At 36.9% G+C, this 26,719-nt stretch overlaps 1 protein-coding gene across 3 annotated transcripts in view; it reads left to right on the forward strand.

Moving 5' to 3' along the window:
• The window catches only part of FNDC3A (fibronectin type III domain containing 3A), a 162,691-nt gene that overhangs the window by 74,702 nt on the left and 61,270 nt on the right, over positions 1–26,719 (forward strand). For 2 of the 3 annotated variants that reach the window (XM_082675802.1, XM_082675804.1), the window contains exon 4: positions 23,876–23,952. In XM_082675802.1, the coding sequence (XP_082531928.1) occupies positions 23,876–23,952 (77 nt within the window). Of the gene's footprint in view, positions 1–19,508; positions 19,856–23,875; positions 23,953–26,719 lie in introns of those variants that run through there. The other variant, XM_082675803.1, reaches the window with a different exon arrangement.

The following is a 26,719-nucleotide window of genomic DNA, read 5'->3' on the forward strand; positions in this document are numbered from 1 at the left end:
TTCAATTCTTTATTTTCCTAATGAATAAAATAGCACTGTTAAAGTTCTCTTGGAAATAGGAAATCTAAACCAGTTTAGTGAGTTCTGTTAAAATAAGTGATAAAAATCTCAATTTAAAAAAATTTTAGTGAGTGGTGATGGCAAAAGGAAAGTGAGACCCAGAAATATAATTGTGTAAAATAGCCAGCAAGGAAATGAGGATCTTAGTCCTACAGCCACAAGAAGCTGATTCCGCCAAAACCACATGAGGTTGGATGGAAGAGGACTCCAGCCTCCAGATGAGAACACATCCTAGCCAATACTTTGATTTTCACTTTGTGAGACTGAGTAGAGAACGCAGTCCATACTATGACTGGACTTATGAACTACAGAACTGTGAGCTAATAAATGGGTGTTTTTTTTAAAACCACTAAGTTTGTGCTAACGTTACACAGCAGTAGAAAACCAAGACAATTATAATATGAACTTTTTTTCTCTCATGCATTATGTGTAAAGGTCAATTAGTACTTGTATGGAGTTCTTTGCCCCATAGGCAGTAAAGGGACCCAGGTTACTTCTGTCTTGATCTGCCATCCTTAGGGTCTGCACATCATACTCATGTGCATGATCCAAGATGGCTCACCACCATGTCCGAGTCCCAGACAGAATGGAAAAGAGGAAGAGACAAAGAGATATAAGACATGCCTTGTTTCTTTTAGGACAAACTCTGGAGATTGTAAAGATCACTTCTCACATTCTCATTGACCATAGCTTAGTTGACCACTTCTAGCTAGATAAGAGAACTAAAAATTGCCTTTGGTTGGGCTGACCATGGATTCCAGCTAACATTCAGGGGATTATTACTGTGGAAAAAGGGAAGAACAAATACTAGAAGCTAACTAATAGATGCCACAGACTATTTTTAAAAACAATAATAATAATTGAAAATCTTGAAAGACCCTCCAAAAGTAATTATAGTGTTTACTTATGGGGTGGTGGTGCATCACATGGGGACCAGGGATGGAGTGAAAGTTTTTCCTCTCTACCTTCTTATATTTTTTTCATTTTTGAATCTTGTAAATGTACTTCCTATTAAAAATAACATTTTAGGGAATTCCCTGCTGGTCCAGTGGTTAGGACTCCGTGCTCCACTGCAGGGGGCACGGGTTTGAACCCTGGTCTGGAAACTAAGATCCCACAAGCCACGCTGTGCAGTCAAAAAAAAAAAAAAAAAACCATTTTAAATAAATAAGGGCTGTATATAAGAAACTTCCACCTCCCCCCTTTCTTTTTACCCAAAAGATACTTGTCTGCCTTCCCTCAGACACATTCACCTGTTCCTTTGGGATTAGTATTTCTCCATTCTTCCTCTTTGTCCCTCTTGAGATTTTTGTCATTTGGAGTTTAGTCAGTGAGCTCAGCCCAAAAGAGGCCATGTCAAATATGTATACATATATCCATACATATATATATATATATATAATGGATTAAGTATATTAGGTATCCTTAAGTGTTTGATACATCCTGATATTTCACAGTAATTAATAGAAAAAGGTCCTTCCACTTTTGTTGTCATTGCATATGCACAATATTTTAACTACTTTTTAGACCAGGGGTCCCCAACCCCCGGGCTGCAGACTGGTACCAGTCCGCAGCCTGTTAGGAGCTGGGCCGCACAGCAGGAGGTGAGCAGCGGGCGAGCGAGTGAAGCTTCATCTGCCGCTCCGCATCGCTCGCATTACCGCCTGCACCATCCCCCCACCCCCCATCTGTGGAAAAATTGTCTTTCACGAAACCGGTCCCTGGTGCCAAAAAGGTTGGGGACCGCTGTTTTAGACCATGTCAGTATTTATTTTGTGAGTTTTTATTTATAGCAGAGCCTTACTATCATTTATAAAGTTGAGAGAGTCAGGTAATACATTCTGGGTTCTAAATATCCATCTTGCCAATTCACTTTCTAGTAAATTGAGAACTGTCTGTATGAAGCAACTTCTTCTTAAGTGAGGAAACCAAAGCTAACGATACTGTAATTTATCAAATCACTCTAACTAGCTATATAAATTGGGGAGGTTTCCACATTAGAGAGCTATACTTTCTAATTAGATTTGATTAAAACTTGTCACAGAAGTCCGTGTGAGCATGTATTACACCTAATTGAGTAGTTTTATGGCCTTTTAAGCACATTAGTCCCACATTGACTGGGATTCAAATTTCTTTACAGAAGTCTGTCACTTTTCCATATTTATTGCTGTAACTACAAGATTGGCCTTCCTAAAACATGACTTTTTAGGAAGTCATGCTAAAAACTAACCGAAAAGCCTTGCCTTCTTTCATTTCATATAGCATATAACTCTTAGCCTAATTTTCTAGGCACTCCATCACCTCATTCCAATCTTTCTTTCTAGTTTTAATTTCAGGAAACTTCCACTCCAAATATTCCAGGATTAGTAGATACTCTAGTCTCTAAATATTTCTTACAGAGACCCCTCTCATATCTTTGTTCACGTTGCTCCTTCACTGAAAAATCACACAAGAGTGTGCACACACATGTGCATGCACATGTGCACACACAGGAGAGAGCTTTCTAAATTTTTGCAGTTCTTCAAAACCCAGTACTAATTAGTTCCACCTCTTGAGATTCTCTTTCTGACCACCCCAGGGTTAAAAAGTGTTCCTCAATTTCCTTTTGCACTTATCTGGCCTATATCTCTAACTTGGCATATGTTATTTTTTGGTTTTTGTCTTTTTTTTCTGTTTTAGAGTCCACCACTAATAATGTAATTGAGTGTTCATTATCTGCCAGGATCATGCTGTGTGCAGTTAATCTTATTTAAACCTTAAAAGAGTGAGAAACCTAAGGTTCATAAAAGTCTCAGAGCTAGCTATTGGAAGATCTGGGACTCAAATGAAGGTCTTTCTGACTGTAAAGATAATTTTTATCACTACACCAAGGGATTTCAGAATCAACTGGGAAGTTGAAACATGTAGGTGTCTGGACCCACATCAACCTTTCTCAAGTGATGATGGTACAAAACCATATTATATTCTTCTGTGCTAGATCTCCTTTCCCTCCTGGACCTTCCCCTTGTATTTATAGAAACTCTAAATGTTTATTGACTTATTTTAGGAATAAGCAATCGAATTGTCTTTATTTCAGCACTTACTCATTTCTAATTGCAATACCAATGCGTTATAGATCCTCAGGTAATGGGAAAAGGGGTAGAAAGTGACTCTAATTTAATTAGCATGTATGATACTGTCTAATGGTTATTGAATAATTACTGCACCAGTTAACTTCTGTAAACATTCTACATGTAATTAATCTATTTGATTCTCCCATCAATGCTGTGAGATAGCTATTACTATCTTCATTTTATGGACAAGGAAACTGAGACATAGGTTAATAACTTGCCCGGAGTTACCAGTTACTGAGTGGCTGAGCTGGGATCTGAGCTCTGGTAGTCTGGATGCAGAGTCCACACTTCATAGCTACTTCTCAAACATAAAGTACCTAAGATGGCACGCTACTCATAGCTTAACAATAGTTCGTTCCTCTCAACCACATACTTTTTTCTGAAATATTTTCATATACTTACTGCAAGTCATTCAAAATTGTATTCTAGAAATGGGAGTGTCTTATTTCTAAAGATATGAAACCAAATTACTGTAGACCAAGAACTTTACTCATAAATTCATCTCTGAACCCTAAGACCAACGCTATCAAAAAGTACCACTTAATAGGAACATATGTATATGTATAACTGATTCACTTTGTTATAAAGCAGAAACTAACACACCATTGTAAAACAATTATACGCCAATTACAAATAAATAAATAAAAAAGAAATATACCCCCAAAAAAGTACCACTTAGCCGTATATACGTTGTACTACATGATGCTAGGGCAAAAAAAAAAAAAAAAAAAGTCTCTTTTGCTTTTAATCGCAAAACGTCAATTTTCCTCAGAGCACATCTCAAAGCGTGTTTAATTTACTAATCCTCTTCTTTGAAGCGAGAGTCCACCATAAGAATTTTAAGGAGTAAACAATACCAGATTTTATATTAAAAACACGAAGTATTAGAATTTGAAAAGGTTCTTTCCCCATTTATACTTGAGAAAGATCTTAATTTTTATTACCCTAAAAAGATGGGGGAGGGTCAAAGGGAGGGTTAGTATCTTTTGATTCTGCCTTCTCATCTTTTGAGGAAGAAACCTTCATCAGTTAGCTTTAAGATATTTTTGCCAAAGATGATATTATTAGAGTTAATAACTATGGCATAAGGTGTATGCTTTAAACATTGACCTGGGGCAGTGTGTTTTTGTTAAAATACCTTTCTGATTAACTGAAAACCAGAAAAGCTTTTTCCAAATCATATTACTGAAAATGTTTACAAAATAAACACTTATATTTAGCCTTAGTAAACAGAATGTACTGAAAATAATTCAGAATCTGCCAGTGCCCTAAATCATTATAAGCATTAATACTGATTATATGGTACTAGAGTGTAGATTATTTAGAAGATTGAGTTGAATAAATTGCTGAGTCTAGATTAGAATATTAGGTTTCTTTTAAAACCCATTCTTTTATTTAGCAAATTATTATGAACTTGATATGTGCAGTCGCTATTCCAAAACTCTGGAGATTTAGTGATGAGTAAGGTAGACCCTATCCCTGCCCTCCACGAAGTTTACAATCTCATAGGGAAGACAGTCAAAAGTATTTAGTAAAGTGAGAAAAGGGCTGTGATTGAAGAGAACAGGAAGGGTGCTATAGAAGCTCTAGCACGAACATCCAAACCAGTCCAGGGACTAGGAGATACTTCCTAGAGGATACTCAAAGGATAAGCTCTATTTTTTACTTTTTACCTCCCCAAAATGGAAGATTAAAAAGATTATTAATTAGTAGTTTTATTTAATCAGGACTTGAATCTTGAAGGCTGTTTATGTGATTATACATTACTAAGGATATCAACAGAATTAGTTCTTTTGTAATAAGGAAAAATATTATTAATGAATATATATGCATCAAAAATAATTTGAGCACATTTCCTTCAAGTGCCTGCCCCTATTTGGTAGGATTACCATAGTCTTTTTTCTTCTTTATATTTTCTGTATAATTTGATAATTTTGACAAATATTAATTGCTTAAATAACCATATAAATGTTTTAATTCCTTCTAAATTTAGTCCCAATTTTATTTTATAAAATTTATAGTTTTGTTTTTTAAAAGCTGAGACCCTGAGCTTATTAAGGAAAATGGTGGACCATACAATGTATTTTAGTGCAGATAAGTGGATTTTTTAACTAGTAAAAACTTAAAAAAAAAAAAAAAAAGGGACATACCAAGCTTATAATAGTCTGACAATTTTTTAAATCAAGGGGGTGGAAAAAAAGAAATTTGTAAATTTGATACCATAATTTAGAAATGGCTTAAAGAATTCTGACATTCAAGAGGACAGGTAGAACCCAGGGCAATAAACCTTAGATGTTGAGGATTTTGTCGACCCCAAAAAAGTACCAGTATAAGCTAGGCTGTATTTTTGAAAGAAGATGTGTTTGTTTGGATCCTCTCTATTTAACCGAATCATTCTGTGAAGGGATGCTAGGAAAGGAACCAGTATTTACTACAAACCTGTTTTGTGCTTTGCATTCATTTTCTTAACTGTATGTAAGGGTATATAGAAACATCACTTTCCTTATTAAAAATAAAAACCACACTCTCTAAAGTTAGCTTCACTAGAAGGATCTCCTGGTGAGAAGAGCATCTGAATTACTGATACAGAGATTCACCTTATTTTAGCCTTGTAGTAACTGCAGCCACAATTTTAGACTCAGGGAAGTGCTAATTAAGCAGTCTAACCTAGGCATAAACCTTTCTGGTTTTTTCACAGAAGCATAGCTGGGGTAAGGCAAGGCTAGGCTCTTCAGTGAGCATTTATATAAAGTCATAAAGAGACTACCATGAATTAATTACATAATCTGATTTACATACGCTTGTACCTATCTGCAGAGATTGTCCCAGGAAAAGAAAAGATCTTTTCTGGTTCCTTTCTTTATATGGCAACATGTTAAATGTGATTTTTAGTACCTACCTAGATATAAAGGGATGGAAAAATCATTCTTTCACAATTCTCATTTTCCTGTGTCACAGCAACTAACACTAGGCATAATTTCATATCTAATAAAGACCCTCCTTATATTCATAAAAGTATGACTTTGCCCCTGACTGTGGTTATGGTATTATATTAAGGCACATCCAAACATGCTGCCATTAACCTTAAGAGTCAGGCAACAACATAATAAGGGTGGTGGTAGAAGATTTCCTTGCAAGTATGTACTAATTTCTCTAAGGCTCCAAAAGTTAAGTTACTCTCTGCCAGAGTCAATTTTAACATAGGATTCTGATCTCAAAATCTGTGCAATAACATTATTTGAGGATGTTGATTCACTTTTAGAGGGTAAACTTTAATCGAATCCTGTTTCCATTTTGTATGGATCAGCAAAGTTCTCTTGTCTTTGATATACTCTTCTGCTTCATTTTATTATATAATCCCTCAACGTTTTTGGAAAATCCCTTTATCATTACAATGAAAGATCATATTTCAATATTTTAACATTATTTTTAGCCTTAATATGGTGGAATTTCTCACCTTCTTGTACTCAATCTCCCATGCTCAGGGGCTTGCCAGAGCACAGAAAACACAGTAACTAAGTGCATGCATGCTCTTTTCCTGGAAAGAGAATTTGCCCAAATCTCTTCTATTCTGAAGGACAGCTCATTCTTGACAGCCATTTAAAAGACTTAGACCCTGCCTCACAGCACAGTCAGGGAGACAGGCAAGTAAACCACAGTTAAAAAAGAAGAGGGTAATAGGTGCTATGATGGAATTAGGTATGCCCAGATATATGTGGGAGGCCAGAGGAGACATACCTTACCCAGCTTGGAATAGTTGTTGAACTGTGCAGGAAAAGGTGATGCTTAAAGAAATAGAAGTTAACTAAGAGGAAAAATAATTGAGAAAATATCTTAGAAGCAGAAGGAATAGCATGTACACAGAGAAGTTAGAGGAGACTGAAAAGGTATGATTAAAGAAATAGACTGGAGAACAGAATACATTGAGGAGTATCAGAAAATGAGACTAAAAATGGAAACATAGGCTGTGTTACAAATACCTTTATATTGCATGCTAAAGAGTTCAGGTGTTATCCTGAAAGGAACAGGGAGCCACTGAAGTATTGATTTTAAACAGGAAAATAAACCCCCCAGAAAAGTAGTAAGGATAAGACCTGGGGGCTCAATTCAGTGGGTAAGAGGAGACTAAGAATGATTTACAGATTTCACAAGTCAGTTGAACATAAAGATAAATGACAGTTTCTTTCTCTTTTCCTCAAAATATAGAAGAAGAAAAAAAAGAATTGGTTTGGGTAGAAGGATGGAAATGATTAATTTATTTCTGAGCACGTTAGGTTCAAAATGCTTTTTGGTTTTATAGCTCTTTCTCATAAGAAAGGCTTGGAATGTGTATTAGGGTTCTCCAGGAAGTCCCACAATTTGTTGACTACAAGCTGGAGAACTCAGAAAGTTGGTGTAATTGAGTTAGAATCCAAAGGCCAGTGGCAGAGAAGCCACCGCAATGAGAAGCCCACGCACTGCAACGAAGAGTAGCCCCTGCTCGCCGCAACTAGAGAAAGGCTGCGCACAGCAACAAAGACCCAATGCAGCCAAAAATAAAAATAAATAAATTAAAAAAAATAAGATTCTTCTTCCCAGTCTGGTAATGTTTGAACCTTTGAAGAGAAAGGGAGACAGGGTCTCTGTTCCTGTCTTTTGTGGAGTTTTTTCCTAACTCTTTGAAGTCTTTAGCATGCGATCAGCACAGTGAGTTTTTAATCTTCTCTTTTCCATTTAAGACTGTGTTAGCTGATACAGACTTGCCCTGAGAAGACTGAAATGAAATGATTAGAGTAAAATAGAAGCTAATAGCAGATGATCAAAATATATAAATCATGATAGAGAAAAATAAGACCTTACAGTTCAGTCTTCTCATGAAGACAGTTGATGTGCAGTGGGAAGTACAGAAATATTTTCAACTGTGAAATAGCATTTGGTTTCTACTATGGAAAATCTAGATTTAAAGATTACCCCTCAAAAAGAACTATGAAGACAACTGTCTCAGTAATTTTTATGTTTTCAAAATATTTCTTTCAGATGATTAACAGTTAAAAAAAACTAACCAACCTTAGGATGAGGGAGAACCCTTACCTTTCCTTCTTTTTTTTTCAAGCTCTCATAAGAAACACCACTAGTTGAGGAAACAACATGAAAGCAGGTGCCTGAGAGCATGGGAAAGGCATGTTTTCATGTTAGCCTGATTATGTCAGAACATCAGTGATAGAATGAAACACCTCCAGCTCTCATCTCCTTTCAGCTTTCCATTTCTCCTGGGAAGTGATAGTCATTGAGGAGAACATAAGAAACTAGAAGGAAGGGTGATGCTTTAAGTGTAGAGACCCAGTTTCTTTTCAGAAGAAACTGCAACAGGATGTGAATGTTCTGTGGCAAGCCTCCTATTACGGGAAAGGAAATCTCTAATTCCAGTGGGTACATGTAATTCTAGGAGAAGATATTTTGAAACATTATACATGGTTACTCATAATAAGCCATCTTTTCCAATATATCTGTAATGATAAAAAATTAATATTTTGATGCCAGTAAAACTAAAAACAGTGAAAGCTCAAAGAAGAAGGTGACAGTGGGAAGAAGACTCTGAGGTAGCAGTGAATTAATTGTGAGGCCACAGTGTAGTGCTCCATATCTAAATCTGAATGTTATTTGTCAAGCACAACATGTTATATAAAATGCTTCAAAAGATTTTGAAGGCATGTTCTTCAAAAGATTTGTCTATAAGAACCTGGCTACAGGGAATTCCCTGGTGGCGCAGTGGTTAAAAATCTGCCTGCCAGTGCAGGGGACACAGGTTTGTGCCCTGGTCCAGGAAGATCCCACATGCCGTAGAGCGACTAATCCCATGCGCCACAACTACTGAGCCTGCGCTCTAGAGCCCACGGGCCACAACTGCTGAGCCCGCGTGCCACAACTACTGAAGCCCGCATGCCTAGAGCCCATGCTCCGCAACAAGAGAAGCCACCGCAATGAGAAGCCCGCGCACTGCAACAAAGAGTAGCTCCCGCTCGCCGCCACCAGAGAAAGCCGGCGTGCAGCAACGAAGGCCCAATGCAGCCTAAATAGATAGATAGATAGATCGATAGATACATAGATAGATACATAGATACATAGGTAGGTAGACACATAGGTAGGTAGATAGATAGACAGGTAGGTAGGTAGATAGATAGATAGATAGATAGATAGATAGATAGATAGATAGATAGATTAGATAGATAGATTAGATAGATAGATTAGATAGATAGATAGCCTGGCTACAGAGGCTATTTTCCAAGATAACTTATGTGGCTGGTGGAGCCTTAAGACATGTTTTAAAAGGTCCAGACCTTAAACCACAGAAGCTGTGAGGAAGCTTAAAGATAGAGTCTGTATGTGGGAAATCTATAATTTAAAAGTTTAGCTATTATATAAAAAGGACCTAACACAACCCTTTTCAACATCAGCACTACTGATTTAATGCAGTCTGTACATGTTGGATGACTGGTCTGCCCTGTCATGCAGGCAGTCTTTTTTTCAACTGCTGTGGCCTGAATGTTTGATCCTGACAGGATTTGCATCATTGATCCATATCACTGCCTGTGTGATGTCAGTGTGTGGGTGTACAGTTACTGAGACATAGTTAATGTGCTGCAGTAAATCCTAAGCACTGTTTCCTACTAGAATAACAAAGAATGATTCATCATTGTTCACATTAGACTGATACTAAAAATAGTAATGTTCACAACCTGCTGCATCCATGCACATTAATATCATAGCCTTTGTAGCTTTCTAAACAAGTACACTAAAAATAACTCTTGTTTACAAGCAGGTGCTTGATAAACACATCTCCTACTTTAAGTTTTCTATCAATATACAGTTTGATTTAGTGCTAGAGGTAGATTCTAACCATAATGTGATAGTCATTCTTCACCCTTTTTCTACTTAGTGTGCTTATCACTGATATATCTAAATGCTTACAAATCTAATTATAAAAATTTTCAATTACCTGTACACAGATAAATGAAGTTACCCATAATTCTGAATCATACTTAGGCCCCTGATTTAAAGTCTACTTTATCCAGCCTTAAAAATGAATAATACGTTTTCAGGGAAAAGATAGGCCCCTAAAGCAGTGAATAATAATTACCTTGATCTTTTCTCTTTCTTCTGTAACTTCCTGCCTCATTCTATTCCCAAATTATGATCACCAGCTCGTTAAATACCTAGACTCAAGGCCTGTGCTAATTGCCAGCCTCATGTGAATAAATGTTGCCAGGTGTTTTGTAGCCTTAACAAATAAGCATCCCCTATTAACAGGGTGACCTTATGTCCCATTTTGTCTAGGACAGTCCCAGTTTATGCCTGTCATCTTGGTATCTAACCGGTTTAACATTTGTTTCAGACGTTTCATTTTTTAACAGTATAATTAGTAGTTCCATTAAAATAAGCTCTAATGTATATGATCAGCCATCATTTTGTATTTCCAGCTTCTGCCATGATCTCATCTAAACAAGCAGTTTGTCCATCTCTTGTTTTTACTTTAACCTGTGATTAAACTTAAAGACAACTGGAATAAACGATTTCTCTTTCCCTGACCCCTGGCAGAAGCAAGTCAAGGATAACAGTTAAGGTACTTAGCAGTAGAGCAAAGTACTTGTAGATAAAGGAGAGCTAGGGACAGCTAACTCCTTGCAGTCTCGGTGGTGGCGGCTGCAGAAGTATGTAATGCTAATGCCCCTGATGGCCACTTGGTGTCACCAGGCCACCACTTGGAGGGATCAGTGGGATGCATATAGGTTAGATGAATGACAAATAATATGTAGGAAATAAAATCTAAATATCCCTGCCTCAGAATATATAAAACATAGTCTGAATAGTTTTGTCATTTATTATATAAACCTGTGACTATTTATTATTGGCAGTGCTTTTTTATTTTGCAATAAACCCTTTCAGCAAAAATAAGCTAAAAAAAACCCCCTAAATTTGGTGAAACATTCAAAAGAATCATAAATAAAGAGAACTCAGTGAATTTTGTTTGTAAAAATATTTGAAGGTATTGTAGTACCAGTGAAAATATTTGGACTGAAATATTTACAGAGTTCAATAAGAAAAAAAACAGAACTGAGAATAACCTCCATTTAGCAGAATTTGTTCCCAGCTTACCAAACATCACCCTCAGAATCATAGTATTTTCTTAATATAAACATTATAGTCTTAAATATTATAGAAAAGAGTCAATTGAAGGTATCAATAGCTTCAAATTTATTAACCATAAAATACAACAGTTGCAGGCAGTTTTATGAAAAAATTAAAACTACATTGAAAAAAGGAAAATTTTCAGTTAAATACCAGTGATATGGAATTAGAGACAGATATAGCTAACAAATTGATTAAAATACTTAGATATGTACTAAGAATAATTGTTCTTCTTATACTGCTCTTTAATATTCAGACGTTCAATTTAAAGAAACCTGTAAAATGCTCTTTAGTGTACTTGCATATGTGTTTTAATAAAGCATTTTATTTTTTAATATTTTTAATAGAACTCTTTTTCATGTTCCTCAATATAATAAAAGCAATTTGTCAATCAATAAAGAATAATTCCAAATTATATAATTTTAATGATTTTTTAAGCTACCTCTTTCACTTTCAGAAGTGTCCTAGATTGGATGATGATAATATGATTACCCTACCTCTGCTCTGTTTCCTCCCTCTTCCATCACCAAAGCTAGTCAGCCTTGAGGACAAATTCTTACCTTTCTTACTACTGAGAGTTATTCCCATATTCTTGTTCATAGATCTGGGGAAGTTTCATCAGTCTAGGAAATGCAGAAATAAGGATAATGTAGTAGTCATTAAGCTAAATTTATTTAACTTAAAGACTTTTTTAAATTCTGAAGTTAAATCCCTTCTACTGTTTTGAGCATCTTAATGAAATTATGTGATAATATAGGATAGACTTCCTTCCTTCTGTCCTTCCTTTCCACCTTTTTTCCTTTTAATGTCATTACTTGGTCTCATAAAAAGTTGGTTACCTTAATGAGTCCCCAGAATTTGTTCTGAAATTTTATTGGCATATAAATACAAATACTTGGGAAATACTACATTAGAACACAGACGTCTGAATTGACCATACCCTGGCTAGTATCTAGGTTTCTAACCTCCGGCCACCTTCACACCCCAGTCATTTCAAACCATATCTGGTCTTAGGATGATCCTCACATCTGCTTCCTATTGGCATGCATAATATAGAATAAAACTTTTGTCAAGTTGATTGATACTTTAGTTTAATACAAGTAAAGAGGGAAATTTTAGAGAAAGAAAATGCTGTTGTGTGGCTCAATCTGCAAGGTGACTAAGGCTCCTGAAAGGCGAAAGAGGAAAAACACGGGCAAGCAAATAGACTTAATATAAACAAGGTTTGATCTGTGTCCAAGATAACGTTATAGATTCCAATCCTTTGCTCCCCTTATCTTCCTGAGGTTATTTGCCTATACCGCTGTCAGCCACTCCCCTGTAATATACTCCCTCCCATAGACCACTTGATTAGTTGCAGACTTCATTAACCTTTTCTTGGTCCCTTGACACTATGGACATTCATCAGTTATGGTCTAAGCTGCATAAGCTTAACACATGTTCTTTAGATGCTTTTTCAGAACCTGTACCTTAATACTGCCACAAGAATCAGCGCCACTGTCATCGTCAGAGTCAGTCTTTTGGAGGATTAGATATGTATTTGTAGAGGAGTAGAAGAGGGACATACTTCACATCCCCACTCTTTTTTTTAATAAATTTATTTATTTATTTTTCGCTGCGTTGGGTCTTTGTTGCTGTGCACGGGCTCTCTCTAGTCGCGGTGAGCAGGGGCTACTCTTCTTTGCGGTGCGCAGGCTTCTCATTGCGGTGGCTTCTCTTGTTGTGGAGCACCAGCTCGAGGTATGCGGGCTCAGTAGTTGTGGCTCACAGGCTCTAGAACGCAGGCTCAGTAGCTGTGGCACATGGGCTTAGTTGCTCCATGGCATGTGGGATCTTCCTGGACCAGGGCTCGAACCCGTGTCCCCTGCATTGGCAGTCGGATTCTTAACCACTGTGCCACCAGGGAAGTCCCCCCACTCTTTTAAATTTACATTTTATATGATTTGAAACCACTTTTTGCTAAGGTGAATGAGTCTGCCTCTTAAATTTTCTGACATGCAAATGACCCAGACTTACTATTAGTCTAAGAGCAGCCTTAATAAACAACTAATCTTATTTATTGCCAGAAGGAATTTTATAAAATCATAGTCAACTCTTCCAGCTTCTCATTTGCTTCACAGATAATAATTCCTTTCTACAAGTCAGCTGATAATAGCTGGCTTGCTATTTAGCTATTCATTTTGCAACTAGTAGTTATTTTTGAGGATACATTGCTTAAAAGTTTTACATTTATTGATGCTTTACTAAATTTCATTTATGACCAAAGTCAGCATTACTTTATACCTGCTCTCGTTTTTTTCAAGCCAAATCACTGGGGCCATGCAGTTTGAGATGTACTTCATCTGCAGAAAATGAGGACTAGCTTGACAGTGTGGTCCTTGATATCTCAATCACATTTCAGCTAATACAAACCAGAAAGGTTTTATGGCCCAACTCTAGAAAGGGCATACGTAATACCAGCCTCACTCCTTATTTATATTATTTTTTCTATCTTAATTTTCCCTATGTTAATTTTCCCTTTTCTTCAGTTTGTCATCTGTTTTGTTTTGAGGTCTTTTTGTTTGTTTGTTTGGTCAGTTGGTTTTTTAGGGGGTTTTTTAGCTTTTGTTTTTGATGCTGTGTTTGTCTCTTAAATTCCCTTAAATTATCTTTTGGAACAGGTTTCGTTATTAAGTAATTCACTGACTATTTTCCATATGATATCCCTCACTTAGTAGAAATATTTAGGATCTTTCTTCTCAATTTCTTCTCAATTTCAGTGAGATACATTTAGGTACATTTTGCTTTGTTACCATTATATGTAACTAACAGATATTTGGGGTGTATTGTGTGGGATCTTCCATCCAAATGTTCATTGCTTTTCTGTTTGTGGTTTATCTTCAAGTGAATTTTGGTATTCTGCAATTTTTCTCATTCATTTTATAATTTTTAATATTTGTTATATCCTAAACAACCGAAGCAGAGTAATGTCATGTTGAAAAGCATGGGTTACAGAACTAGACCACCTAATTCTATTGCTGGCTTACGAGCTGTGAGACTTTGCAAGTTACTTAACCTCTTTGTATCTTAGTTTCCTCACCTATAATATGGAAATAATAGTCATACTACTTCACAGGGATATTATGCAGATTAGATGAGTTAATGTCTGTAAAGCACTTAGACCAGTGCCTGGTACCCAGTAAGTGCTTATAAACAGCGTCACCCAAGTATAGTGCTACACTGACAAGCCTACCTGAAAATCATTATTTCAGGAATGGTAATAGTTAATGCATTAAAATATTATCAAGAAGTCCATACAATTGCTGACATGTCATGCTCTTAATTTAAGAGAGCCTTCTGCAAAATATTTGAGACAGTGTTGAGGAAATAAAAAGCAGGAGCATTTTAAGTTTGTTAAAATTGTCATATAATCAGGTAGAAAGGGAAAATGAATGCTCATCACTGCATAATGTTTTCCTGTAATTGTGATATTCTCAGTGCATCCTCTCACTTTATTTCTATGGGAAAAGTGATGCACATTCTTGAATTAACAAGGTCTTTAGGAAATATAAAATACATTTAACTTATATTTTTGCTATATAACTGAAAGGTCCTTGAAAGTATGGACCCTGTTGCTAATCCTGGGCAATAGAACTCTGTGGCAACTGTGGGGATAGTTGAGGATAGTAAGGGTATAGAGCTAAGTCTTGTTAAGAGGGTACTGACGACAGACCAATAAAGTAAAGACCCCAGTAAGAAATGGAGATCAGATCAAGAGTAGAAGTGGAGAGATAGCTTTGACCTAATGTGAAGGGACAGTGATTCTTCTGAAAATAGAAGAGGTGAGAAAAGTTTGTAAATAACATTGAAAGAGTTCAGTTTCGTGCTGAGATATATAGTTGAGGTCGGGTTGGGGAAGGTCCTTAGAAAGTGGTGAAGATCTCTGATAATCACTGTAGAAAACAGGATATAGGTTCTTAACCAGGGATAACTTCCTGAAAGGATTCCTGAGCAATGCTGATGGCTGAGTTAAGGTTGGATATAACTAAATTTATAAACATGCCAGTCTGAGTACCATTTGATTTCTATAGTTCAGGTCTATGAGAAGATACTTATTTGATTGATTAAAATTGGGGAATTTTAGTGCAGGGGAAGTAAAAGGAAGATATGAATGGGAAAAAAGATCAGGCCATGAAGACAGTGGTGGATCAGGAGAAACGGGAAATCATTATGAGGAAGACCAGATGTTGTAGAAGAAAGAGAACTGGAGAGATGAAAGATAGATATAGTGGCCAGAGACGGAAACATGAAAGTTTAAGATTTCAAAGATGAAATAGTGGAATTCTAAGTGATAAGTTCCAAGATATGTCTTTGAACATGGGTTACTAAAAACAGAATGGAAGAGGAGAGTTCAGGAAAAGTTGAAGTTAGGTTTTCTTGAACATGAAAGTCATTGTGCTGATGGGCAAGAGCTGGGAAAAACACTGTGAACATGATGCCAAAGTTCTCAAGAAATGAGGACTGAGCATGACAGCAGTGAGAAGGGGTAGAGGGTGGTATGTTCCTATGGCATGATCTCAAGAAAGGAGAAACAGGAAGGACAGTGGTAATGGAAGCAGCCTTGTGGGGTCTGGAGACTGCCGCAGGGGAGAATGGGAAGCCTCTGCTCCCAGTGGCTGCTAGAAAAACTGTCCTGAGGAAGACCAGGTTTCATTTAAAGAAAGCACATGAACAGGTGTGCTGGGAAAAGGTTGAGGATATAGGGGAATTTATACTAGAGAAAAGGTTCTAGTGAGCACAGTGGAAAGAACTGAGATGGAACGGAGATCATCAGTTAAAGAAAGAGTCAAGAAATGGAAACACAGCTGTGTGAGAACATGAGCCAAAATGAGGAAGTGGGCTGCCGAGGCTTGGTTTTTGTTTAGGGCCTGAAGATCAGGCATGATTGGATTTACTGGGAGCCCTGAATCCATCATTTATGAGGAGATACTGTTGAGACCAGGAGACTCTTCGCTATTAAGTCATGCTCTTCAGGGTAGCCTTGCCTTTTAGTAGGAACTTAGAAGGTAACAATTTCCCTTCCCCACTGGTGAGAATGATCCTTTAGTGCAGGGGACCCCAGCCCCAGCCCCACCCCCTGCTGGGCTGCACAGCAGGAGGCGAGTGGCTGGCAAGAGCAAAGCTTCATCTGCCGCTCCCCATCACTCCCCATTGCTCACATTACCACCTGAACCATCCCCTCCCCACCCTCCGCCCTGTCCGAGGAAGAATTGTCTTCCACGAAACCAGTCCCTGGTGCCAAAAAGGTTGGGGACCGCTGCCTTAGTGTCTTATCTCCTCTGGAGTGTCTGGCATGTATTGGGTTGGCCAAAAGTTCATTCAGTTTTTTTCCGTTAGGATGGCTGTAGTAGCACTTAGTTGTCTTTAATTTCATTCAAAACAAGTTTGTTAGATTGTATGTGACAGCTGTTATATCGGCATGCATTTTAAAAAAGGCTTATCAAGGGACTTCCCTGGTGGAGCAGTGGTTAAGAATCCACCTGCCAATGCAGGGGACACGGGTTCGAGCCCTGGTCCGGGAAGATCCCACATGTCTTGAAGCAACTAAGCCCGTGTGCCACAACTGCTGAGCCTGTGCTCTAGAGCCCACGAGCCACAACTACTGAGCCCACGTGCCACAACTACTGATGCCCACGTGCCTAGAGCCTATGTTCCGCAACAAGAGAAGCCACCGCAGTGAGAAGCCCGCGCACCACAACGAAGAGTAGCCCCCACTCGCCACAACTAGAGAAAGCCAGCATGCAGCAACGAAGACCCAACGCAGCCACAAAAAAAAAAAAAAAAAAAAAGCCTGTCAAAACTGGTGAATTTTTGTGTACCCATTTCAATATTGAAGATGGAAGAAAAAAGCAACATTTTTGGTATATTATGCTTTATTATTTCAAGAGAGGTAAAAACGCAACTGCAACGCAAGAAAAAGATTTGTGCGGTGTATGGAGAAGGTGCTGTAACTGATCAAACGTGTCAAAAGTAGTCTGAGAAGTTTCGTGCTGGAGATTTCTCGCTGGATGATGCTCCATGGTCGGGTAGACCAGTTGAAGTTGATAGCGATCAAATCGAGACATTCATTGAGAACAGTCAGCATTATACCACGCAGGAGATAGCAGTCATATTCAAAATATCCAAATCAAGCGTTGAAAATCATTTGCACCAACTTGGTTATGTTAATCGACTTGATGTTTAGGTTCCATGTAAGTTAAGCGGAAAAAAACCTTCTTGATGATATTTCCGCATGCAATTCTCTATTTAAACATAATGAAAACGTTCTGTTTTTAAAACAAATTGTAACGGGTTATGAAAAGTGGATACTGTACAATAATGTGGAATGGAAGAGATCGTGGGGCAAGTGAAATGAACTACCTCCAACCACACCAGAGGCTGGTCTTCATCCAGAGAAGGTTATGTGTACGTGGTGGTATTGGAAGGGAGTCCTCTGAGTTTCTTCCAGAAAATCAAACGATTAATTCCAAGAAGTACTGCTCCCAGTTAGACCAACTGAAAGCGACACTTGACGAAAAGCCTCCAGAATTAGCCAACAGAAAACACATCATCTTCCATCAGGATAACCAAGGCTGCATGTTTCTTTGACAACCAGGCAAAAACCGTTACAGCTTGGCTGGGAAGTTCTGATTCGTCCACCGTATTCACCAGACATTGCACCTTCGGATTTCCATTTATTTCGGTCTTTACAAAATTCTCTTAATGGAAAAAATTTCAATTCCCTGGAAGACTGTGAAAGGCACCTGGAACAGTTCTTTGCTCAAAAAGATAAAAAGTTTTGGGAAGATGGAATTATGAAGTTGCCTGAAAGTGGCAGAAGGTAGTGGAACAAAAGGGTGAATATGTTGTTCAATAAAGTTCGTGGTGAAAATGAAAAATGTATCTTTTATTTTTACTTAAAAACCGAAGGCACATTTTGGCCAACCCAGTATTTATTGAAATCTATTGCTCCAGGTTATCCCTTGCCAGTTCTTTTCTACCTTTTTGGAAGACTGAGTCTTTCAACATCGTTTACATATTTTTAAAATATTGCCTTATTGTTAGAGTATCCTGGCTTTGCCTCATTGTGTGCCCTCGTCAAGTTACTCAGTTGCATTCTGCTTCAATTTCCTTAACCTATAAATGATGCCTACTTCAATTATTGTGAGGATTAAGTGAGTTAACACTTGTAAAACACTGGATAGTGCCCTGTATATACTCTGCACTATATCATTATTATTTTTAAAAACATATAGTGATACTTATAATAATAACTATATTTATTGAGTGCTGCCAATCGTATTTGGTACTTTAAATTTATCTAATTTGATTCTCTCAACAGTGCTATGAGGTTGATTATTTTAACCTTTTTACAGAAGGAAACAGACTCACAGAAGAGCAGTAAATTGCCTTGCTAATAAATATTGAAGCTGGTATTAAAACTTACATCTTTTGATACCAAAATCCATTTTCTTTCCACTGTGCAACTTGTTACAAATCACAATCATTATCATTACCTGTATATGCGTATTAGCTGTTAATAAATTTCCTTAACTGCATAGCACCATAAAGTAATGAAAAGACCCCCAAAAGTTCTCACAGTCTTATTCCCCTCTTTTGTAACTGAACATCTGTGGTCTCTTTCCTGGTCTCCACACATGCTTGAATACAGTGCTCTAAGCCCCAGTCATGACCTGTCTTTTCAGATTTCATGGATATGAGTGAGAATGCCATCCACCAAGTATCTGTATTAATGTCTGGATTAATCTTTAATAACAACAACAAAAAATCAGAAAAAAAGGAAGTAAAACCAGCAATAAAAGTGGTAGCCTTTATTAGCTTGAGAGGTTAAATGCCAGCCTGAAATAAAAACCCCATGTTTGAGGAACACGTTGATCAAGCCTGTGTTTTACAGACAATTCTTTTGTATACGGAGGGCATTCCTTATGGGTTGAGTGGAGAGTGGGTCAATTTACACAAGGACATTTCAGAGCGAATCTTGTAAATTAGTTGTGTTATATGTATTCTAAAATTTATAAATGAAAAGCAGCCACCTGGGTAATAAAACGAATTAGTAGATAGTGCTCATTATGTTATCAGAGGAAGGTAAGAACAAAGAGACTTGTTTTACATCAGATATCTATTTCTCCATGTATATTTTGATGAGCTTTTGAGTTGGTTCATAAGGGAGTCCTAAAATGGTCAAATCGAAGGCAGAATCAGTAGAAATCATTTAATCATTTACTGTATCCCAAACACTGCCGCAGGAACGCTTGGTTGTTTTTTTCCCCCTTTCCGCGGGTCACTGCGGGTCACGTGATATGCATCACGTGACTCGGTCAAAGGATCTTTTCCTCTCACAGCTTCGCAAAAAAAAAAAACAAAAAAAAAAACAGAAAGAAGCCGCGGTCGTTCTCCAATTAAAGCTGTTAACGTGTACTACGCTGTTTCCTTGTTGGATTTTCTTCTCTGCTGCTACTGTAAAAACAAAATGAGTGGTAAGATTTGCTGACTGATTTTAAACATTCTGCTTTTATTTTAAAATGTAGAAAGTATTGTATTAATCTGAAGTCATGCCATGTGTTTTTTCAATAGATGCCAGATCTACCGCTGTAAAAATATTTTAAATTGTGGCCATGTAGTTATAAAAAGATTAGACTTTACTTAGAGTTGAGCTGATTTTATATTCCACAGAATATATTTTATATTCCAGAGCCTTTTCTTTACTAGGCTTTTCTTTTTACAACTAAAATCTGTAAATTGGCATCAGATTATTTGGAAGCCATTGTGAAAGCTTGCTTAAAAAGGGAATGTGTGGCACGTCAGCAGCCCGTTGCATTTTAAGAATTTAAACCCAGACAAATTTCTAGTTTCGTTTTTTTAAAATGTTAATGTATACTAATAAAGAAAAAATAAAGAGTTTAAATTATACTAGGTGAAATATCGTCCTTATTAAATCATTGATGCCACTTTTTAAGAAATTGAGGCTTCTCAAATTTCTTAAGATAATTGGTGAATAGAGTTGTTTACTCTTATGCACGATTTTGGAAAAGGAAATATGCCCTTAAAAATCAATAGCTGTGTGATTTGGGGTAGATTTTGCTCAAATTATATAATTAAGGAGTTACTAGGTGTATCTACAGTTATACAGATATAGCCACTCTCCTGCCAGATGTGCATTTAATGGTACAATCAGTAACAGATGTAGCTTCTTCATTGGGACAAAATCTCCCTCACTGACCTTAATCGGGGTTTAGTAGTTACTAAATTAAAAAGTATTGTTGGAACTAAGGAGGTAATCAAACTTTTGCATCATTAAGTAAGCAAGATTTTAGAGTTTTGCTACTATATACATGAAGAGCAACAGAAGTGGTGCTGTAAATATTGTAGTTCTAAACATGAATACTTATATTTATTATGTTTATACAATGGGAGTTTTATGTGTTCAGTGTTGCATGTTACTTCACACCAGTATTTTAGATATTAAATAATGATATACATGAATTGTCTTTTTTTTTTTTTAATCTAACCTTGTACCATTTCTGTCTCAGGGTAAGAAAATTCACTTGCTAAAGTGAAATGATTACTTCATAGGGATATGAGTTAATCATTATTCCTGGACTGCAACTAGTAATGGATTTACTGCTGGTCTGTTTTAGATTGGGTTTGTTTTGTTCTCTTTTCAGTATCACACTTAAATATAATTAAAGAATAAAGTAGAATTTTATACTACTAAGTTATAAAAGATTTTAGCAGCTTTCAAAGTATAAAATGGTTTGAATTATAACTACTTAGTATTTATGTATTCATATTTTTAGTAAAAGAAGAGCAACCCAAAGCAGTTCTGTAGTCTTACAACTTTAAATGTAATCAGTAATAACTTATTTTTTACCCTGAAGGCTAAAAATCAAACAAAAGCTTGTTCTGGTGACTTGAAGTAGGGATTAAATTTGACCACATACGCAAGGAACCACAGTCTCTGGCATATATAGTAGAAGCTCAACAGAATAATTTCCTTTATTAAGATTATAGATGTGATTTTCAGTGAATTCTCTTTCTGGTCCTCAGCTAAATTTCACATGTTCTGAATAATATCTAAGCCAGCTCTCAGGATTCAGAAAGCTAGTTTTATATAAATTAGCTAATAGAAGTAAACGAGCGTTACTTTAAAACTGCTGTCATTTTCTCTTGAATCCAGTGTATAGAAATTAAAAGGTGAGTTTCGGATGAAGCTTTTCTTGCCTAGAGATATAGAGCACCTCACAAGTTTTATTTAGTGAATTTATAGGTAATGTTGCTTATATGTAGAAAAATTTTGTTCTTCCTTCTGTCTTGTTTTTCAAGGATATGATGATAAAGAAGGCCTTAATTTTCCTTAGAAGCATCAGAGCATAGTTCTTAAGGCTCAAATTGTATCAGTTGCCAAATTGCATATTTTAGTGTTTACTAAATACATAGTAGAGAGATATCCTCAGAAATGAAACTCCTTGGTTTTGAATCCTAGTTCTACCACTAGGGCTGTATTAACCTTTCTGCTTCAATTTCTACATCTGGAAATAGGAGTAATAATATTTACCTAATAGAATGATTATGAGGAGAAAAAAAATACATAAAAGGCCTGGCACATAGTAAGTTAGTATTAGGTATTTTAAGATAATATTCTGAACAACTTCATGTATTTGGTGGGCTTGTTTTAGATAGGAAAAGTATTGTTGAAAAGTTATTTTATAGTCATATATAGTATAATTTGGTAGTCTGCTCACATACACATCACTCCTTACTTCCTCTTAACGACTTGAGTCTTTTCCCTACTTTCTTCCTTCTACTACCTGCCTCTTCTTTCTTTCCTTTCCTCCTCCCACATTCTTCCACCCCTTTCCTTCCCCTCCCCTTCACTCCCTCCCTTCCAGCCCTTTTCACTTTCCTCCTGTCTTCTCTCTTATCTTCCTATTACCTCTCCTCCTTTGCCTCGTCCTCCCTCCCCTCCTGCCTTTATCCTCTCCCCCTCCTCCCTCCCTTCTCCCTCTTCTCTCTTCACCCTTTCCTTACCACTATTTAGTACTTACCCACCTGCATCCTCCTTTTTCCTACATTCTCTTTTTCTTTCCTTCCCCCACCTCTCACCTTCCTTCCCCTACCTTCACCAGCCTTCACCACTACTTTGTTGTTTGGTCCTCACCCCTCCCCCTTCCGTAGAAAGAGGAGAGTGGCTGTAATCTGATTTGCTGTAACCTCCATGCTCTTCATTCTGTTTTTCTGAAATATGTATAATGCTACCAGTGAAATTTGTTTCTTTTCTGTCCTGTGATTTAGCTTTTCCTCCTTGGTTTCTTTTATGAGTGGGATCCATTATATGTACTCTGCAGGTTGAAATCTACATATAAAAGGAACTCTTCCTTCATTACATTCTTCATCAGACTCTTGGGTACCTTTATTTCCCTAGAAATGAGTAAAGCTCTCTGAGAAGGTTTCATTTCAACTTATTAAAAACTAGTGGGTGAGGGGACAGTGCAGTCTAAAGTTACAGGGGAAAAAAAGGATCTGAGGGTAAGATATTCTTTTTTTAAAGTCATGTAAAGCAAGTAAGATTTTAGTTCCTAGAAAGAATAAAACACACCTTCCAAGAGTGCCTGGTTAGAGAAGGGAAATGAGATAATATTTTTGAAAGTTGTTTGGAAAGGATATCACTATAAAAACGAAAGGAAATGAATAAGACAAGCTGAGTTTTTTTTTAAAGAACTTTTCAGTGTAAGAAACAAAAAAATTTTCTTTGGGTAAATATGCATGTATAGCATTTCTCTAACTTTGTTCTCAAGCCCCCACAGACATGACTTAAACGTTCACAAGAGGTTTTTAACCCTAACAAAGCAAATCCCAAATTTCTAACTATTCTTCCTCTTACTGCTTTTCCCTCTTGACTTTTGATTTTTGCCTTTTGTATTTTTCATTGATTTTATATGCAAAGTTTAGTTTGAGTTTCCTCTAGGTCAGTGTTTCTTAACTTGCACAATTATAAGAATCACCTTGGATATTTGTAAAGTAAATATGCTGATTCAAGACCCCCATTTACTGTAAGCATACTAAACAGCGATCTGTAGGAGAACCTGGAAATCTGTGGGGGTTTTTTTTGTTTTTTGTTTTTTCGGGGTTTTTTGGCCATGCCACACACAAGTGGGAACCTAGCTCCCTGATCAGGGATCAGACCCACGCCCCTGCAGTGGAAGCGTGAGTCCTAACCACTGGACTGCCAGGGAAGTCCCTGTGTGTTTTAAAAAGCCCCCCAGGTGACTGTTATGATCACTAGGCAAGTTTGAGAAACAACTATAGGTAAAGAGCAATCAGTGCACTTTATAAGTTAAACTTTTCTGTTTTTTAACATCTAAATTTCTTTTCATAGTAATACAGTCACTATTAGTTTGAGTGTTTAGATGAAGAATTCAAAACGTAATTCAGATTGTTTTCAATTTTAGCTTGCTAAGTAATCCTGGATTAATACATCATTTCTGTGACCCATGCAGGTCCTGCTCAGGTTCCAATGATGTCCCCAAATGGTTCTGTGCCTCCTATTTATGTGCCTCCTGGATATGCCCCACAGGTATGTTTCATGTAATTTTCCTTTTTATACCTATATAATAGTGATCGTAATGTTACTGTTTAATTCAGACAAAAAGTACCATTTAAGTGCTGAAGCTTACCCAGTACAGTATATCTTTGGTAAATCTATTTCAAATATTTTAGTACATTTAGTATACTTGTAAAGGAGGAAAAATTAAGTTAGCAGCACTCATCATTTGTCTTTGGGTGTTGAATTATAATACAGAATTAATTTTAGAGTTTTATCTCCTTGGGTATGTAAGTAATATCTTAAGATTTAAAGGTACCTAAACTAACTTTTTAAAATTAATCATTTGCTTAAAAGTAATCCAAGACAGTATTTTCAATTTTATTCTTACAGTCATTCACAGACACCCATAATAATTGTATGGCACATTGTGGTCAATAGACGAGAATTTAGACCTATAGACCTGCAGCCATAAGGGCTAAGGGGATCAATATCACCACACACCTGTAGCCCTTTCCTACATACCAGTTGGAAAGCTCTGACTTAAAGAAAAAAATGATAGCTAACTTATTTGCACAGGCAAACTTAATTAAACTGTAGTATCTGTAGGTGTTCAATATCTGCTACTGAGATTCTATGTAGTCGGCACTCATTGCTTCAAAACCTTTTTGGAAATAGCCAGTTTCTTACCTGGCACTGAATTTATACTTGAAATTTTCTTCAGACCCTCTCTTACTTCCTCTCTGATTATGCCAGAATATTGGTGGGATATTGTGGTGGACTCACTGCCCTCTCTGTGAAGCCTACCGCTATATGAATGAGAGCAAAAGAGGACCACGATGCTGGGGAGAATGGAAGCAGTATGAGAATTAGAGTCAAAAAGCTGGATCCATGTCATTCTTAAAACCGTCACTAGCTGCGTGGCCTGGGACAAATCAATTTACTTGAGCCTCAGTGTCCTCACTGTAAGATGAGATGATAACATATTAGAAAATGCTTCGTAAGCTTGAGTAATCTGCTCACTTTCTACTTTTGTTTAGCACACTGACTCCTTAGCCTGCATTCTGCCTTTATTACCCTACTAAATCTATTCCCTGGTATATACCAAACCAAAGGCCTTTTTCCAGCCTGATCCTCTTTGACCTCTAAACATTTGACCCTATTCATATGATTTATCCCAGATTATCCCCGATTTCCTTGAAGTAATGCTATCCTGATTCTTCCTACTTCTCTGGTTGTTCCGTCTCAGACCTTTCTCCACCTAAAGAGGATACCCGGTCTTTTCTCTCTAGCACAGTTCACTTTAACAAATGTGTTGAATGGTACCACGTGTCAAGCTCTACATTGGGTGCCAGTGACATAAAGATGATTAAGACATTCTTTGAAGGCAATTATAGCACATCCTCTTCTCTCAGCTAACAGTACCTTTTATTTTTACGGCAAATTTCTACCCCTCTCCTTTCACTCAATCATGACCTTCTAGAATTAGCTTTCCTTGAACCTTTTCAGGTGCCTCTCCTTTGGGGTTCTCATGGCACATTATGTATATCCTTCTTTTAATGAATTTTTCACACTGTTGAGTTAATAAATTCTCTTTCCTGAGAAGATTATGAATTTGTACAGTTCCTGTATTCAGCAGTGTTCAACAGATATGTATTGAGTGCTCATATATGTCAGGTGCTCTTTTAGGTGCTTGAATAAAAAGAGGCAAGGACCTCCATACTTCTGTAGTTTACATTCTTGTGGGGAAAAGGAAACAATAAGCATAATAAATGGATAAATTATATATTAGGTGGTAACAGAAGGAAAATAGAGCTAGTTACATTTTAAAATAGGGTGATCAGACTAGGTATCATTGGAAAGGTGACTTTGAACCAGGTCTTGAAGGACAGTTGGGAGTTAGCAATGCATCTGTTCATGGAAAGAGGATTCTGGGAACAGAAACAGCCAATGCAAATGGCCTAAGATGAGAACATGCCTGAACAACAAGGAGGCCATCGTGGCTGGACTGAGTCCCTTAAGGCAGAATAATAGTAAGCAATGAGGTCAGAGAGATAATGGGACTAGATCATATAGGATTCATATTCATTGTTATTTCCTCGATGCTGAGTACAATGCCTGTCCTATATTAAGGGCTCAATAAATATTAGTAAATCAATCAAATAATCATCCAAGTTGAGGTTCTATATCTTTTTTTTTTAAAGATTTTTTTTTTTTGATATGGACCGTTTTCAAAGTCTTTATTGAATTTGTTACAATATTGCTTCTATTTTATGCTTTGGTTTTTTGGCCCCGAGGCATGTGGGAACTTAGCTCCCCAACCAGGGATCGAACCTGCACCCCCTGCATTGAAAGGTGAAGCCTTAACCACTGGACTGCCAGGGAAGTCCCGAGGTTCTATATCTTTAGGCCAAGAGCTACTGAAATAATCTTCCTATATTACTTATTTGATTTTTTTCACTTCTGTGCTTATTATTTGGTTTGCCCACTCAATGAAGTCTGGATTTCTTGATATATAAGGCCTTAACACAGTTCTCTTCTAGTTTGTCTTCGTACCCTTCTCTTGATACATCTAATCACATAATCTGTTTTTGCAGCCAAACATGACTATTCACATGCTCACTTGATGTTTTTCTTTCTCCATGCTTTTGTTAATGCTGTTATTTAGGGAATGTTATTCATTCCCTCATTTCTGCCTTTTGAAATTCTACCCATCCTTGAGAACCTAGATCGAGTTATTTGTACCATTCTTTGGTTATATGTTATATACCACCTGGTATTATAACTGTGTATATATATA

The sequence above is a fragment of the Grampus griseus genome (genome assembly GCF_964374135.1).
Source record: "Grampus griseus genome assembly, chromosome: 18".
In the NCBI taxonomy this organism is placed as follows: Eukaryota; Metazoa; Chordata; class Mammalia; order Artiodactyla; family Delphinidae; genus Grampus; species Grampus griseus.